Source organism: Macaca mulatta, chromosome 11 (genome assembly GCF_049350105.2).
Source record: "Macaca mulatta isolate MMU2019108-1 chromosome 11, T2T-MMU8v2.0, whole genome shotgun sequence".
In the NCBI taxonomy this organism is placed as follows: domain Eukaryota; kingdom Metazoa; phylum Chordata; class Mammalia; order Primates; family Cercopithecidae; genus Macaca; species Macaca mulatta.
Window position 1 is genome coordinate 100,076,165 of NC_133416.1, and position 18,329 is coordinate 100,094,493.

Consider the following 18,329-nt stretch of genomic DNA (forward strand, 5'->3'; position numbering starts at 1 on the left):
GTATGTCAAGGTTGCAAAACCTTTGCTTGGTGAGTGTGCTCACTTTCAGTGTGAGCCTCTTACCTGCCCAAGGGATGGCAGAGGAATGCAGATAAAACAAAACTTCAGTATGTGGTGGCTAGAAATCACTTCTGTTCTGTAATTTGTTTAGTTTACTTTTTCATGGGGAAAAATATCATAGTAGAGGGCGTCCTATGCTAGGAATTTCTTCTCCTGCTACAGTGGCTATAGTTATAGATTACTATAGATTGGCTATGTTTATAGTTAGAGATTGTGGCCTGACACATAGACTTGAGTAAAGAAAGGTGCCAGAACACACATGAGGAAGAGGAAGCAGCTCGGCTGAGGGTTCAGTGTAGTCACAACCTGCCAACTTGAAGACTTGAACTTTATGGGAAATCTGACATCACTGGATTACCTTGAAAGATGCATGTTTTTTCTCCTCTATTTCTTTTTTTTTTTTTTAATTAAAAAATCTTTTTAAAAACATTATGCTTCTGGGAACAGGCGCAGTGGCTCACACCTGTAATCCCAGTACTTTGGTAGGCCGAGGCAGGCTGATCACTTGAGGTCACGAGTTCAAGACCAGCCTGGCCAACATGGTGAAAAAATACAAAAAAATTAGCCAGGCATGCTGGCACACACCTGTAATTCCAGCTACTTGGGAGACAAAGGCATGAAAATCACTTAAACCCAGAAGGCAGAGGTTGCAGTGAGCCAAGGTCACACGACTGCACTCTAGCCTGGGTGATGGAGTGAGACTGTCTCTAAAAGCAAAACCAAAAACAACTATGCTTCCACCGTTTTATTTTCTGATTTTAATTACCGTCTCTTGTTCCTTTTAAAAATATTTTTCTCATTCTTTGGGCCTATTAACTTGACTAATTAGATACAGTACATGAGGCAGAGTAGCTATAGAGTAGGAAAAAGTAAATGAGGACAAGAGAGAGATTGAGCTCTGGAGTGAAAGACCTAATTCCAAATCCTGGCTATATCATTTATAAGCTCTGTGACCTTGGAAAGATTAATTTGTTTCCTATTTACAAGTAGGAATTAGCTGACCTATCTCATAGGGTTGCTATGCAGAGAAAAAACATAGTATGGTGCCCAGTACATAGAAAATGCTTTTAAAATGGTGTCAATTATTGTATTAGAATGTCAGTGAAAAAAGAGCTATTCCTGCCTATATATGATACTCTCTCCAAATTGTATTTCACAGGCCTAGCTTAGCAGGTCCTTTCATTTATAAAGTCCCTTGTACCTATTCTACAAACCAAATGGAGCAAGGATGCCTGGAGTAACTTAGAAGTACAGTTACAGTTTTTGAGGAAAATTAATTCCAAAAACCAGCCAAGAATAACAACCTGGTCTTTAAAGCCTCACCTTGCTACAGGGAATTTATAAGGCAAAGAATTATAGAGTAAAACAAACACAGCCAGCTTTTTTTTTTTTTTTTTTTTTTTCCCAGAAAGTCATTTTAATAGGTTTAAGTCCTCTCACTGAAGAGAAGCTGGACAGAATTTTATGGCCTCTCCTTAACAGACTTTATTTGTTGTAGCAGAATTTTAACAGACTTTATTTGTTGTAGTAGAATTTAGGAATTAGGATGTTTAGATTGTTATGAGTATAATCTGTGATACTGGGGTAGTTCTTGCAGTTAAGTAAATAAGTATTGACCGGGCATGGTGGCTCACACCTGTAATCTCAGCACTTTGGGAGGCCGAGGCAGGTGAATCACCTGAGGTCAGGAGTTCAAGACCAATCTGTCCAACATGGCAAAACCCCTTCTCTGCTAAAAATACACAAAATTAGCTGGGCATGGTAGTGGGTGCCTGTAATCCCAGCTACTTGGAGGCTGAGGCAGGAGAATTTCTTGAACCCGGGAGGCGGAGCTTGCAGTGAGCTGAGATCGCGCCACTTCACTCCAGCCTGGGTGATAGAGCAAGACTCTATCCCCCCCCCACCAAATAAAAAAAAAAAAGAAAAAGAAAGAAAGAAAATAAGTATTTTATTCACTTGGATTCTGAAAGAAGCCCAACCCTCCTCAGATAAGCCTGAGTTAAACTAACTCCAACAAATACAAATAGTGACAGCAGACAAGCATCAGCTTAATGATCAGCAAGAATATGTCACTTGCTCATTTTTTCTCTTCTCTGAAGTACTTGATATGGGCAGGAGACAGCCCTGGCCTGTTTTTGTTTGTTTGTTTGTTTGTTTCTAAACACTGACTATAGAAAGAATGTACAGGGCCGGGCGCCAGTGGCTCATGCCTGTAATCCCAGCACTTTGGGACGACGAGGTGGGCAGTTCACGAGGTCAGGAGTTCGAGACCAGCCTGGCCAACATAGTGAAACCTCGTCTCTACTAAAAACATAAAAAAATTAGCCAGGCGTGGTGGCGGGCACCTGTAATCCCAGCTACTCAGGAGGCTGAGGCAGGAGAACTGCGTGAACCTGGGAGGCGGAGGTTGCAGTGAGCCGAGACCCCGCCAGTGCACTCCAGCCCCGGCGACAATGCAAGACTTTGTCTCAAGAAAAAAAGAAAAGAAAAAAAGAATGTATAAGCTTCAGAACTGTGTTGTATTAATAATTCAAAGAAGAGACTTTCATTTTAAAAGAGCTCCTGCTATATTAAAAAAAGAAATCTGCTCTCCCACTATCTCCTTTTCTTTGAGACCAGCTAGAAAATGACAGAACAGGCTCTCTTTTGCAAACACAGAAACCATGCCAACGTCTCTTTTTGTTTTGTTTTACATTTCACCCAGTTTGGTGGATGCTGGATTTTATTTGAGTGGTTTTTGGCTTTTCTTGGCCTGAAGTATTCAGGTGGTTTTGTATTTTTGCCACGTCTTAATTTGTTTATAAACCGTGGTTGGATGTGACTTCCCTTTAAACACAAAAAAATTTTTAAAGGAGTGGTGAGGAAGAAAAAAGAAAATATTATATTGTTTTGTATATTTTTATTTTCACACACACAAAAATCTACCTCATATGCTTAGCTTGTTCTATGAGGAGGGGCCCATACTTAAGCCATAGTTGCATTTCATCAAGGATCAGAAGTCATGAGCTAAAGAAGAAAGGGTTTTTATAGAAGAGTGGGCTTTATTTGGACATAGTAGTGGAGTCTTGGCATTGAAACAAAATTAAAAAAAAATTATAACCTACATAAACCTCCCACCCTCATTAAAACAAAAATAAGCCAAATAGAAAACAAACCCCAGGTTCTTGTACTAAGAAATTGTTTGGATTTCATATGAAATGATTTGGCTTTTTGTCTTTGTAATATCTTTTTCTAGTCTTTGGGCTGAGAAATGCTTTTCTTATACAACACGAAAACAGATATCGACAGTGTATAGCAGCATTCTTATTACAAGCCCAAACGGAAAACATCAAAGTATGTATTTTAATGTTGTGGGTCTTTGATTCTTCAGAGTTTACATAAGCTCACCCCCAGCCTCTTAAGTAACAGTGAATGGAAAGTTTTGTATATTTCTCTCAACCACTTGGGAAGGGCAGATTTGGGAGGACGGGAGGGATACATCTAGTCCATATAATGCTCAAAAGCCTCAGTATTTACAATTTCCTCACACTTGCAGGGTTGAGGAACAATTTCCTCACGCTTGCAGAGTTCTCCTCCTGGAGAAGCTCAAGAGCTGCCTGAGTTCTGCAGTTTCTGTAGGAAATGGGGGAAGCATCGATTTGGATTGCATGATGAACTTTCAAGACGCTCCAATCAATTTCCTAAGTGCATATAATAGGATATTAGCTTAAGGAGGGCCTGGTGCAATAACCATCTGTGTCAAGTCAGCTTGTCAACCTTTGAAAAACTGCCATTGTTTTTACAGCTATGAAGTTGAAAGAGCAGTTGCCTGACTCTGGTTTCTCTATCTTAGAAGTTTCTATTTTTGAATTTCCCCTGGTAGGCTTTCATCATAGCCACAATGTGGCCAGACAATAAATGCAATATTCAATTTCCTGGGTCACTGCCCTCTGTCTCTTTCAAATTATACTACAGGTTGAGAACTTGTTTCCACAGAGAATGGATATTCCAGCAATGCCATGTTCAAACTACATGTATTCTCAGTACTCATTTTTCTAATGAGTTATCATTGACTATTGTTTGATTATATCCAATGTGCATACCATACTCACTTAGCCCATCTGCATTTTCCTGTATGATTAGAAGTATTTATATTAGATGTAAGAAAGAAAATATGCAAATGTTTCATTAGTCTTCAGTTTTAAAGAGCTGGTCAATAAATATAGCAGAAAATATTAGCCCAAATATGTGAGAAATTGTCAGCTTAACATTCTAATCTCTATTTATGTATTTTTTTCTTTTTTCAACAGAAAACATGGATGGCACAAATAACAACTGCAATTTCTTGCTTTACCAAGAGTCAGGAAACCAAGAAAATATCTTTATTCACATTGCCCGCTGAATCCTCTGAAATTTAGGGACCTAAAATAAGTAGCATGCCTTTTTAGAAGATTAGGGTTTAAGTTATTATTTCATTCAAACTTTTGTAACACTTAGCTAGTGATAAGCTAGAAGGAAATTTGCATTTTAAAGAAGTTCCAGAATTTGAAAATTTGAGCTAGGAAAATCCTCAGTATAGAGGAGTAATGACTGCAACAAGTTTGAACTCTGAGGAATTTCTTGACAGATACATACCGACATCCAGATTACCTTCTAATGCTTCCGTCAAGCTTGTAAGAGGTTGAGTGAAGAAAGGTGCTAATTTGTAAAGGGTGAATGATCAGATAAATGGAGTATCAGAAGGAAAACAATGTTCACTGCTTGTGTCCAGTATGAACTCCAGCATCTTACTTTGTGTGTATCTATAAAATAATGAAACCAATTTTCCTTCATGGCTTGTCAATCAGTCTTAACTGCTTTATAGTCCTGCCTCAAACACAATGATAGTTCTTTAGATACAAAGCTTGATTGTTCTTTTAATATACAAAGCGATAAATAAGTACATTTTAATAGCAGTTTTAAAATTCCTATTCTCAAACTCCTCTCAGGTATACTTTACAGTACTCTAACGTGGAAGTAGAAAACCCCAAAGACTAAATTCCATTACTTTAAGATAGCGGGGGGAAAAAAATCTGGGTTTCACCAGTTAACCCTTTTGCATGGCTTTTCTTGGCCTGTTGTGAAGTGTAGATTTTCATAGACATAGTAAGGTATCTGTCTCTTTATTTTTTGAAGAATGATGGTGTTTGCCATAAAAATACTTTCTGGTTTCGATTGGTGTGTGTGTGTGTGTTAGCACAGTACAGTCACTTAATTTTATTTGGCAGGACTTCAAATTTCTTCAGAATTTTTATCATGAAAGGCAGTTGGAATAATTATTATATTATGACAGGACATATACTATTAACTACATTCAAGGAACTAGTTCTTAGGGTCAGATTATTGCATCAAATGAAGTCCACAAACTTCCACTTCAGGCTCGTACCTTTTGCAATTTGCAAAGTGAAAGTAGTAAATTTATCAAATTTGGTTGCAAGGCAACTGAAGCCTTAGCTGATTTTGTTAAGCTAAAGAATGGGATAGAGAGGATAATATTTGGGCAAGTCATGTGCACAGTAATTCCTTGAGGAAGGTGAAATTTCACCATGCAAACAAAGCAGTAAAGACAAGTGCAGCAGAAAGGCTTTTGTACAAGGCAAGCACTATTAGAATGGAGACTAATAATCTCTTTATAATAATGTCAGACATTTAATAGAAGAAAAAAATAAAAGGACAATCTGGAGGACAGTAACTATTGTTAATAGCTAAGAATAAATGAGGTGGGGGGAAGGCAAAGGGGAGAATAGACTTCAAGTGAATTTCTAGAGATGGCATCTGGATGGGACTAAAAGCAGTTATGTCCAGGAGAAGACAATATAGATTATGCAAGAGAGGATTTTTAAAGAAATTTCTGGCTGAAAAAAATTTTTTAATTAACAATCGTCTTGCAAATTTTTTAGATATAAACCAAACTCAGAGGTGAGCAGTGGACTAAGACGAGGTGACTTCTCAAACTCCTATAGTCCCATGAATCCAGCAACCACAGGCTGACTTACATGTATAAAGGTAGTTGTCTCCCTCTGAATCTCATTAAAGGGAGAGACAGACTGACTAAATCAACAAAATATGTAAAACAGCTCAAGAATACGCTGCACATAAACTGGAATTCTATAAAGCTCACAAAATACATGTCTAATATACAACATATTAGATGCTTGAGGATATGCACATTAAACTCTTCAGAGGGTTTAGAATGAAGCACATTCAAATGAAGGGATCGTGGGGGTCGGAACAAAAACCATTCTAGAACCGTGGCACCCAGGAAGAAAAACAATGGCACATTGGGCCTTCCAAAAAGTATCTTTGCGGACAGGAAGGAGAAAAAAATAAATAAATAAAATTTTTAAGTATCTTTATGAAATAAGGGATTAATTACATATTTTTTATTTTTGTTTTTAGTTTTGTTAATTCTCTACAATATTAAATGGAATGTCTAAAACAAAATGGCATTAATAATTTCTCGAGATCAGGAATATAATTACTATTCTAAATTGAACAACATTAAAACACCACTGTCTATATCCAAGTGCAAAGTCCTAATATTCTGTATATAAATTAATGCAAAATGGTTAATATAGTGTTCTCTCTTTTGTTAGACAAAACAATTTATAGTCACAGAATACAACTAGTTTAGAAAGAAATGTTTTTTAATATAATATTTAAACATATTAAAAAAAACAAAAGCAACAATTTAATAAGGATCCTTCCATTGTTCTTTATACAGATTTAAATGCTGTCGTGTACTTTATCAGTTACATTTATAATTAATAACCTCCCAATCACTGAGTTTAGAAATTGCAGTATTTACTGAGCTAAACTTTCTCACAAAATAAGGCACAACTACATGATCACAAGTAGTAAACACAGTACAAATAATGAACCCAAAAACTAAATGAGAAAATGTTCATGCAAAAGTATCTACAGAAGTTATGAATATATGATCCAGTTCAAGGAATTACAGAATGTCATATACACAACTGCATTGTGTTACAATAAATTTATTACTTCTACACAGAAAGAACTTAGTGACTTCTAATTCTATTTTATACAATTTTACATCAATTTAGTAAGTTTATGCACAATATTCACATCTGCAACAATAACAAATTGATCATTAAAATTTGGGCTAAGGGCAATTAAGACACGATAATGTGTGGCACATGATAATTACAGAATACCATTCATCAAGCTCATGTCTAGGAATACTATAATGATGGCACATTTAAATTTTATGGATCAAATCATCCATGGTTTTACAGCCAAAGTGCATTTTTTTAAAAAAAACTCCTATAGTCAAACAGGTCATGAATATCAAAATATAAAATCATAATTTGCTCTCTACTTAAAAGCTAAACATTTTTATGCAAATGTAAGGTTAAAAAAAAGTGGCTTTAAAGTTCTCAAAACTATATAAAATAATCATAAAGACTTTTTAAGAGAGATGGGAAAATAACAAATTTGGCAGTTACTATTTAACATTACTGTCAGGAAACTATTAAAGTAGATAATTCCACATTAAGAGGTAGTTGAACAAAATGTTATTTATACACTGCACTGAGGTTTTTGTGTTTGTTTCCCTCATTTTTTCTTCAAAGGAACAAATCATATACCAGCAGCTTTGTCTTCTTTCTATTAAAAAAAAGTCTGTAGGTATAGTTTATTGTACACTAACCCAGCAAGACTTAATTTTAACTCACATTCTGTGCCGGGGTTTGGAATTTACTAACATTATGCCAATGTGCTTTTCATTAAAGCCAAGAGCAGTACATGCCAGCTCTAACTCACTGACAAAATAATAGTACCAGCAAACATGTAAAATGTACAGCCAATAAGGACTTCAAAGATGACTTTTTAATTAAAAGGAAAAAAATTAAAATTTTTGTTTTCAAAACACATTAAACTGGGGAGAGTTCATAGGAAAAAATGTTGGGTTTCATTTATATTATCAGTATAGTAGTCTATGGTAGGTAAATTACTTGGGACTTATGAAATGAAATTAGTTAGATAAAAATGAGAAAATCATTCAAACACCTATATATGGTTACTTGTCTTACAATTTTTTTGTGAATATGTTGGGGGTAAAGGGGAGACAGACAGAAGGCCTGGAGGGTGTCCAATTAGGAGACAAAGTGAACAAATATTCAAACCCAGATTTCTCGTGGAATTTTATTATCTAAAAAAAAAAAAAAAAAAAGTGGTGCTGTGAACATCTGTGTTTTTCCAGCACACTTATTAAGTTATTTATATGTAAAATTATAGAATTAAAACTATTTGGAAGGATTTATAAGTATATAAAACTACATAAATAGTTCAGTTTATATTATCCAACTATTATTTTTAATAAAGAGCCACGGTATTTCTTCATTATATATGCTCAAGGATATATGTTTATCCAAGTCCAGGAACTTAATCGATGTTCTTAATAGCTAATGACAACAGGGTTTACTTAAAAATTTTTTTAAATAATTAAACAAATACGTAGTGATCTCTTTCAGTTTACATACATTGTAGGTATAGCATAAATATAATTTCATTTCAGAGTATTTGAAAGCAAATGTATATTATAAACTAGTATAAATGAAATATTAACTACTGTTATAAAATGATTGCACTGAATGAATGTATAACTACATTTCTTCTTTAGAAAGATTAATAAACCAATTATTAATAACTTCTCTCTTGAGATGTTTTACAATTTTCCAAATTAATAAGACTATGCTAAATTAAAGTTCGATACCATTGTTCAGAATACAAATAAGCTAATTCTTAATTATCCTTACGGTGCTTAGCCATGTTGTTTTAGTTTTTATTGTAACTCTGGGATTCCTAAATATATTTGTTTTTGGTGACACTCTATTTCTAGGTGTTAGTTACTTAAAGGGAATTTCACAACAGTAAAACTGGGAACAGTTGATATGGAACACCAAATTCAGAACCATTTTAAGTCAATTTTACAACTTTTAAAAATTCTTCCCAATAGGGAATAAGAATAGAAAGTAAAATATTTAATGTCTTCTTACCATTTTATATTTTGTTTTCACCAATAAGACCACAGCAATATTAGTTACTAGCTTTAAGATGCAAAATTATAAAACAAATACATGAAGCTGACCTATGCTTGAAAAGGTTAAACCAAATAAAGGAAAAAATCAGATCTATGTAAAAAGCAAACTCAGGTTCCTGAAGATGCTAGAGAGACAAAATAAGGGTATGATATGCAGGCTGATCTCAAAAGACTTCCCACTTAAAAGAAACCGAGAAGAAGAACATTATATAATGTTTATTATTCATCCTCCAACTGAGGGCTAGGGTAAGAGGCTTTCTAAGATTCTAAATGGACAATATGTGGGAGTTTAAGAAAGAGACAGAAAAAGACAAAAAGAAAAATTAACCCTATTCTTTGAAATACAACCCCAGATAACCATAAGTAAGCAAATTGATTTTACACAGGTTTTTATAAAATCCACCCAAGAAAATTTAATTAATATTGTTAAAACAGAAACCATTTTTGAATTCATGGTTACTACATATTTTAAGATAAACTGTATTGAGAACACCCAAGTAGTAAATTCATAACATAACAATGCAACTGAGCTATGAACCTACATATAAGAGAAAAAGGTAGAGGAAATGTTACAGTTCTGTGCATAACTTCACAAAGAGAATATTTAATATAATTAATGTGCTATTGTGCAACAAAAACAGCAACAAGTGATAATATCATCCATGTACATTTTTGTACATTAAATTTAGGAGAAAGAAGTAAGCTATGGAATTGCATTCTTCATTTGTGAATAATGAAATTATATTAAAAAAATACATTGCTATTTTCTGTCCAAAGTTTATTTACATTTCATTGGCTAATTCTAAACTTGGCATGAAAGCTATTCCAGGGGCTAAATGGGAAAAAAGTAATGAAAGATGATAAGGCCAAGTCTCACAAAAATAGAAGAGTTTTACTTGATATCCATAACATTCCAAAATATACTAATTCCTATTTGGTCTAGTATTGCAACCAATGTCCAAACCAAATAGTAGTCCAAGACCTCTATTAAGTACATTTATTAAAAATCTAATGTTAGTGTAATATTACTCTGAAGTTGGGATAACCCATTATCCTTGCAAGTCATTGAAACATGCATCACACACACGAACAGGCTTCTTGGAAGAAGGAGTTAAGGCATTTTTGGCTGAACATTCAGCACAGAAGATATTTCCACACTGTCGGCAGTGATGCTGTAAATGACAAAATTTAAACAATTTTAAGAATAAAAACTATACCAAAAGTATTATGAAACTACATGAATACCACCAACTACATTGTGAAGGTACATTAGCATTAGAAATATTTAATGATATAATGTTTCAATATGTTAACTTAATCTCTTTGTTATAATTAAATTGAATGTTTCCTATTTATCAAACACTATGCTAAACATTTTATATAGAATTTATCACGGAACTCTCAAAAGAACCAGAGGAGGCATTTAAAAAGTGTTTATAAAGTATCTCTATCCAATGAAAAACTACTCCTAATTCCCAAATGTTTCAGGCACTAATGTCTCCAATAGAAATATAAACTGAAGTCATAACACAATGGTAGTATTTAGAATATATTTTAAAAATATCTCTGCTTTTTCTTCCTTTAAAGAACCCAATAATTACTAAAACATGAGTTTAATGTTGGCGCACTGGTTCAGAAAATGATTGTCCCAGACAGCAACTAAGTTGGAAGACTGAATTTAAAAGTAAAATTCAAACACATATACTAACCAGAAGCTAGACTGCATGAAGTTTAGTTATTCTATGTTGTTGTTAAAGTTTACTGATAAACAGAAAATTATTCGATCAAATGAAGGACTATTTTGATGGTTAAAACATTATCAGTGAGAAATGAAATCCAGAAACAGTTATATGAACAAAAGTATTTACCCGTCTCACTGTTACTGAAAAGCCTTTCCCACAGGCCATACAGTTTTGTACTTCATTGTCTTCGGCCCACTTTCTATTCAACGCTTGTGTATGTTTGATCTGTTTTTCAAAAAAGTATCGATATATTTATTATACTACTCAACATTTTAAAGAATGCTAGATTATTTCTAACTTGCTGCCAGAGTTCTATGAAATTTTGACAATATGACCCATGAAATAAAATTTTTAAAAATCAGAAATACACTGGTCAGCTTCTATTGTCAAAAGTAGCTATATTCATAAATCTGAAAGACCAAATAAAATTCATGGAATTTTATTCCTGAAACATCTTGCTAACTTTTGCTGATTTCCAATTCATTCTAAACATAATCATGAATCTTTCCTGGTAACTCTGAGCATATACTCAGATCACTTCTTTAAAACATACTGACTCATATATTCTTTGGTATTCTTGAATTTTGTAGTTCTTTCCGTATACTAACAATTCATGAATGACATGGCTTCCTAATGAATCTCTGAGGTCTCTGAAACAAGTTCTTTACTTTTATATTTAAGTATACATAAAACCTACAATACTGCTAAACAGACAGTAGCTATTTGAAAGTATTTATAAAACATGAGATTTTTTTAAAAGTTAAAAATATGCTTTTCACTAATAAGTCAATTCTAGACTAAAAAACTGCCTCATATCAATAGTTGACTGACCTGAAGTGATTGGTTTTCTCTGCCCAGCTCCTGCACTGCTGCAGTTGTATTATCCAACTTTCTTTGCAATTCTAATACTTTGGTTTGAAGCTTTTCTATTTCACCTTCTCCTTTAAGACATCTGGAATAGATTGCAAAGAGGTAATTTTTTAGAAAACCATTAAAGACCCTTCTAGGGTATAGATAACGGACTACTTTAGTAATTTAAAATATATAATACATTAATTTTGACTATCTGTTTTACAGATTAATTTTTAAATTAATATTTATAACTTAAATACCTATAGAGGCTTATGCACTTTTCTCAAGATTCTTCTATTTTTAAAAACTATGGAATATGACAATCTTTTTATCACTTACAATGGAAATAAACTTAATTTTACTAGGTATCAATCACCTTTCCAGTAGTGCTCTCCTTTCATCTTGATTATTCTGAACCGTTGCTTCTAATACTGCAATTTCACCCCGTAAGTCATCCGTTTGTTTCTCGAGCTCACTAACTCTCCGTTGACTAGATTGCCACTCCTTCTTCACAGTGCCTAAGTTTTCATTTAATGCTGTAATCTGCATGGTAAGTTTAGCCTCATTTTCTTCATGCTTCTTCATTCCTACTTCCTTTTCTTTTATTTCAGAATGCTGATAAAAAGGAAAAGTGGGGGGAAAATCTATTACAAAAGTAGTGCAAAATAAATGTGATTTATTAAATTTAAAATACTGGCAATATAAATACTATTGCTTCTTTGGGAATGGAGGCAGGAGAACATATTTCATTACACATTAATAAAACTGATTCCACAAGCATCTATGTAATACGAATTGGCTCAAAGGTCAAAATGCTGAAATGATGGATAGTGACCATCATGATGGTGAGCTAAAGTGACACAATATGAGATCTTTTTCTCCACCAGAGCAGGAAAGACACATATGGTTAGGGATAGCAAGGTGCCCTAGAGACAAAGCTGAAATTTCCTTATTCCTCCCAATTCCATATGCTTTCTTTTCTCTATCAGTCTGCCAAAAACCATTATGAAACCTTCAAATGACTGTTTGAAGTTAAAATTGAAACTCTTCAACTAAAACATTCAATGGCCAAGTTATCTGGGCATATTTGGACTTAATTCAACAGAGGAAAGCCAGATGCTTCCCATCTGGCATGTGCAACTTAGGAAAGGAAAAGCAGACTTTGTTCATCATAATTTCAAACTCAAGTTTCCGCTCCCCCTTATCAACATTCGCTTTGACCCAACAAATGGGTTTCACATGACTAGCATTCACACCATTTACCAGATCTACATAGTTGTGCGGTTATTTGGTTTCTGACACTAAAACAAAAAGAAGTTTTTAAAATTTTATTTCATTTCAGTGTTCACTTATATAAACAGAAATATGGTTACAGGGTAAAATATTTCCAACCACATGTCAGCTATTTAAACAAATAAGATCTCCTTAATCAAAAACTAAAATGTTAGGAAAGCATTTTAATCAGATCTCATAAGTAGAATAGTCCTCTCACTGGATTGATTTAAAGCTCTACTGCAAAACATACTTCCCCTGATTAACTCACTGACCAACTTAGCTTCTTTCTCAATAAATTCTTTCTTCAGTTCCTCTTCTTCCTTTTTCACCTGGTCTTTTAGTATCTGCTGATTTCTCTTCTCCTGCTCAACAGCTGCCTTCAGGGAGTCTGCTTTTCCTTGAAGTTCTAATTTCTGCTGAATTAGAAGCTGTTTAGCATCCTTAAGATTTGTTATCTCCTATTGAAAAAGTAGGGCCAAAAATAAATCATCCTTCACAGTAAATATTTCAAAATGTAGCTAAAATTTATGCAATTTATTACAATAGATTGAATATAGGTTTTACCCACTTAAGAAATTCTTAAAAGTTCAGTATTTTAAACAATTGGTTAAAAAGGTGCAAGATTATATGTCCTGCTCAACAATCATTTAAATCCAGGTGACAAAAAATGTATACGTTTTGATTATGTGGAGAAAGAAAACAAACTGTACTCTCTATTTTGCCTTTCCTCACTTAACATTTACTGATCATCATTTAGTTATCACACATTGAGTTAGGTTCTGGGGACATAACATAAAGATGAATTATACACATTCCCTGATTTAAGGAAGTCGCATTCTAGAGGACAGAGGAACATAAAGGGATAATTAATTAAAAACCAAAATGAAAACTATGCTGACAGACACAAAGGGCATTATGAGTGCTCTCAAGAATCTAACCTTTTTTAAGAAATTAGTATTTTACAAAGCAAATAATAAACAATTAGTTTTCTTCAACGGGTACCCTGTTTATGCTTATAACAGGTAAAATGTTAAAAATAACAGATTATGAAAGGACTTTAGGAAGAAAAATAATTGAATAAACAATACCTTTAAATCTTACTTCTAAACTCTTTCATATTTTGAAATTTACTACCCGTGAGCATAATTTTCTAAATCAATACATCTCTTGATTATCATTTCATTGAGATTGAAACTCTTAGGGTTACTTTGCTTCATTTGGTAATGTAAAAACAAATGTAACAATTTCAATATGTGTACAGGTATTATGCAATACAAAAGCACTCTGGCAAGAGTATTTGTCAGAAACAACAGAACAATTTGCCTAGCACACAGCAAGTTCTCAATAAATAAATAAATATGTATTTGTATATATATATTTATTTAAAGAACAATATAACACAGAAGGCAGGAAAAATGATTATCTTAACATACCTTTATGCTTTCTTGTTTGTGGGACTTGAGTTCTTCATTTAGTTTAGTGATTTCTTTTTCTTGCCTACATTTAATTTCTTCTATCTCTGCCAATTTAGACTTTTCATTTACTAGTTCTTTTTCTTTCAGTGACTGTAGAAAAATGATATATTTTAAAATAATTTTAAAGCAAATGCTTAAATGAAAATGGGTGTAATAAAAATGACTGCTACTATTGATGACACTGGCTCCTGCCCCTTTCTACCTAACTTGGGCAAATTACTTACCCTTTCTTGGTTCTTGCGTGTTTCCTTATTTATACAGTGTGAACAATAATAATAATTGTAAACATTAAATAGTTATAGTTAATATTGTGAGATAAAGAGTACCTGGTCAGAGTAATGATGTTGTAAAATTTAGCTAAAACTACCATTCTTACTCTTATAACTCCTATTTTATTACTATCACTATCTTTATATAAGGCATCTAGTTAGGAGCACTACATATTATCTCAGTTAATCTCTAGTATATGTAGATTTTTAAATCTCCATTTTCTAGGTGAGGAAACAAAGGTTTATGAGACATGAAATAATCTATCAGAGGTAGAGCCAAAAACAAAGCAAGTCTGTCTGATGTAAAGCTCTCACAACTAAACTCCTATAAACAACAGTTCTTTTTCTTTTTGAAACAGGGTCTCATTCTATCACCCAGGCTGGAGTGCAGTGGTAAGATGATGGCTCACTCACTGAAGCCTTGACCTCCCAGGCTCAAGCTATCCTCCCACCTCAGTCTCCCAAGTAGGTGGGACTACAGGTGTGCACCACCATGCCCGGCTAATTTTTTTTTTTTAATAGAGACAAGGTCTCACTATGTTGCCCAGGCTGATCTTGAACTCCTGGGCTCAAGCACTCCTTCCTCCTTGGCCTCTGGGAGTGCTGGGATAACAGGCATGAGCCATCAAACCTGGCCTTATGAACAATAGTTCTGTCAGAATTCTCTAAACCTGAAGCACAAATCATGAATTTCATTCCAGCTTCACCATCACCACACCCACAAAACATTTTTAAATTAAATTTCAGGAACTGAACCACTCAGAATATACCAAGAATTTTAGGGATTATACACTGCAGAGTAATATCCTGTCAGCTAATACGAATGTATGATTTCAACTATAAAACAAAAAATAAACTCTTCCCTAGGATCTGAATTTTTCTTTCATATAGAATTTAAAGTGATTTTTAAAATGTACTGGTCATCTATTAATAAATGAATGCTTTCAACTTTGTAACTTAATAAACTCCTTAGACATTCTGGTTCTTAATTTTAAGAATCCTTAACACACTTCAGAATTATTTCTAGATCTTTTATTATCTCATTCACGCATCTAAAGGATAACGTTATATGAGAAATAGTTGAGGAACTATATTATCTTTCTTGAAATAACCAAGGATCTATGGTGTGAAAAATTGATTTGTTTGTAAAACTAAAAAGGGCAGTAAGAAAAAAGGGTAGAAATAACTAGGAGGCCATTAAGAAGTACTTCCTAGCATTAAAATCCCAATAATCAAAAGTGTCAGAAACTAGAGGTCCCTCTGAGAGAGCTGTTGAAAATAAGGATGATGCCTGTACTGAATAAGAGGATTGACTGGATGATCTCTAAGACAATTGTAACTCTAAGATTGTAGATTTAGGTCAGAAACATGCAATACCTTTTCTTTCTGAATGTCTTGTAGTGCTTTACATCGCTCCTGCAATTGCTGTTCTTTCTTTGCTGAATCCTGCTCCAATGTAGCCTTGGCAGTCTTTAGTTCTTGAATCAATTTATTTTGATTTCCAATTTGATTTCTGTTTGAAATCAAGTCCTCCTGTGCTAGAGAAAGCTTCTCTTCTATGGACTTACAAAAACAATTTTCCCAAATTATTATATGCCATGTTTTTAGTTAATTCAACAGAAACATAAGTTAATATAAACATTGTAGAAAGCAATATACTAAAAAAAATGGCATATTATACCCATCAGTAAGACCAGGTAAAAGAGAAAGAATTCTAAAATATTAACTCTCTTGCTTATAGAAAACATTTATAATATAAAATATTTAGTAAAATGGAAGCAATTCCAAAGCCTCTAAAAATAATCTATTTACTAATAAATATTTAAAGTATTTGCTGAATGTTGATCACATCTTCAATACTGGCTAGTTGATATGAAAGAATACCAAGTAAGTAGGGACCATATCAGATACACTCAGAGAACATATATATGGTTAAAGTCATAAGACAATGTGAAAGAAAACAATTTTAAAAGAGATATAATTAAATGCTTCATTATGCATACATATACATTTGGTAGGTTCCATGATGTCCCTTGACATGCTAAAAATAGTAATAAATAGTATGGTGTTATGACATAGTGGTTTTTGTCCAGGGTTCCTGAATCAAAACTCCCATGTCCTTTGTTACAGTTTTTTGCTACAATGTTGGGTAGGTTAGGTCTCAGGAAACAGAATCTCCTCTCTTGCCCTCCTTCCACTGGTCCCTAGGCAGGCCTCTAATCTTCTTCCCCACCCCACTTTCTGATTGTGGGTCTTAAGACTCCTCCCTCAGAGGGTCCTGCCTCATACCCTGGGTGAAAGAATGCTTCCATAAAAATCCAAGAGGACTGGGTTTAGGGAACTTCTAGATAGCTGAACATATGGAGGTTCCTGGAGGGTGGCGTGCCCCTTCCCCCATATCGCCCTACACATCTCTTCATCTGAATTCTCTGTAATATCCTTTATAATAAATCAGTAAATGTAAATAAGTTTTCCCTGAGTTCTGTGAGCTGTTCCAGCAAACTAACTGAACCCAAAGAGGGTGTCATGAAAACCCCAACTTGAAACCAGCTGGTTGGTCAGAAGTTCTGGAAGCCTGGATTTATGATTGGTGTTTGGAGTTGTAGGGAGCAGTCTTGGGGATTGAGCCCTCAATCTGTGGGATTTGACACTATCTCTAGAGAAATAGTGTTGGAATTGAATTGGAAGACGCCCAGTTGGTGTCTGCTTCTTGGTGTGTGTATGGGAAAATCCCCCTATGTTTGGTCACAGAAGTCTTCTGTGTTGATAATTGTTGCGGTGTGAGAGTAGAGGAAAAACACAATTTGAGAGAGTTTTTCCTGAAACAAATAGGAAGGATTATTTTGTCACAGAATAAAAATAACTACTTCACAGCTGACAACCTGATCAAGTCAATGAAAAGAGAAAATTCGGCCGGGCACGGTGGCTCAAGCCTGTAATCCCAGCACTTTGGGAGGCCGAGACGGGCGGATCACGAGGTCAGGAGATCGAGACCATCCTGGCTAACACGGTGAAACCCCGTCTCTACTAAGAAATACAAAAAAAAAACTAGCCGGGCGAGGTGGCGGGCGCCTGTAGTCCCAGCTACTCGGGAGGCTGAGGCCGGAGAATGGCGTGAACCCGGGAGGCGGAGCTTGCAGTGAGCTGAGATCCGGCCACTGCACTCCAGCCTGGGCTACAGAGCGAGACTCCGTCTCAAAAAAAAAAAAAAAGAAAAGAGAAAATTCAGCCAAACATCTGAGGCTGTATCCTGAGAAGGCACACTATTCTCTTCTCATCTATATCGTAGAAGCAGTGATTGTCATTTAACATCGTCCATAGTTGTTGACTGTTTTAAAGCCCAAGTATTTTGAAGAGAAGAAGCTGGGGAAAGGGGAAGTTTTTTCACTCATTACACTTCATTTGGGGATAAATATGGTAACAGGTAGGTAATGGGTATGGTAAGAACCTTGCCACTCTCAGCTGCTACTGCGAAGAATCAGCAGGGTAAGAGATCCAATTGATCTCTTCCATCAGATCTGGAAAAAGCTGATCTTTCTTAATCTAGAGGTACAGTTCCTTTGAAAAGGAGGCA

At 34.5% G+C, this 18,329-nt stretch overlaps 2 protein-coding genes across 7 annotated transcripts in view; one reads left to right on the plus strand and one right to left on the minus strand.

Annotated features, from left to right (window-relative positions):
• Positions 1 to 4,861, plus strand: part of PLEKHG7 (pleckstrin homology and RhoGEF domain containing G7) — a 73,289-nt gene extending 68,428 nt beyond the window's left edge. For all 3 annotated transcript variants that reach the window (XM_077954758.1, XM_015152445.3, XM_001105079.5), the window contains 2 exons: positions 3,296 to 3,393; positions 4,350 to 4,861. In XM_077954758.1, the coding sequence (XP_077810884.1) occupies positions 3,296 to 3,393; positions 4,350 to 4,457 (206 nt within the window). In that variant the 3' untranslated portion in view covers positions 4,458 to 4,861. The remainder of the gene's footprint in view (positions 1 to 3,295; positions 3,394 to 4,349) is intronic.
• Positions 4,862 to 6,707: 1,846 nt separating this feature from the next.
• EEA1 (early endosome antigen 1) overlaps positions 6,708 to 18,329 on the minus strand; it is a 163,193-nt gene continuing 151,571 nt past the window's right edge. For all 4 annotated transcript variants that reach the window (XM_077954757.1, XM_015152444.3, XM_077954756.1 and 1 more), the window contains 7 exons: positions 16,133 to 16,318; positions 14,445 to 14,576; positions 13,284 to 13,469; positions 12,113 to 12,351; positions 11,716 to 11,836; positions 11,011 to 11,109; positions 6,708 to 10,314 (listed from right to left, as the gene is read on the minus strand). In XM_077954757.1, coding sequence (XP_077810883.1) covers positions 10,192 to 10,314; positions 11,011 to 11,109; positions 11,716 to 11,836; positions 12,113 to 12,351; positions 13,284 to 13,469; positions 14,445 to 14,576; positions 16,133 to 16,318 — 1,086 coding nt within the window. In that variant the 3' untranslated portion in view covers positions 6,708 to 10,191. The remainder of the gene's footprint in view (positions 10,315 to 11,010; positions 11,110 to 11,715; positions 11,837 to 12,112; positions 12,352 to 13,283; positions 13,470 to 14,444; positions 14,577 to 16,132; positions 16,319 to 18,329) is intronic.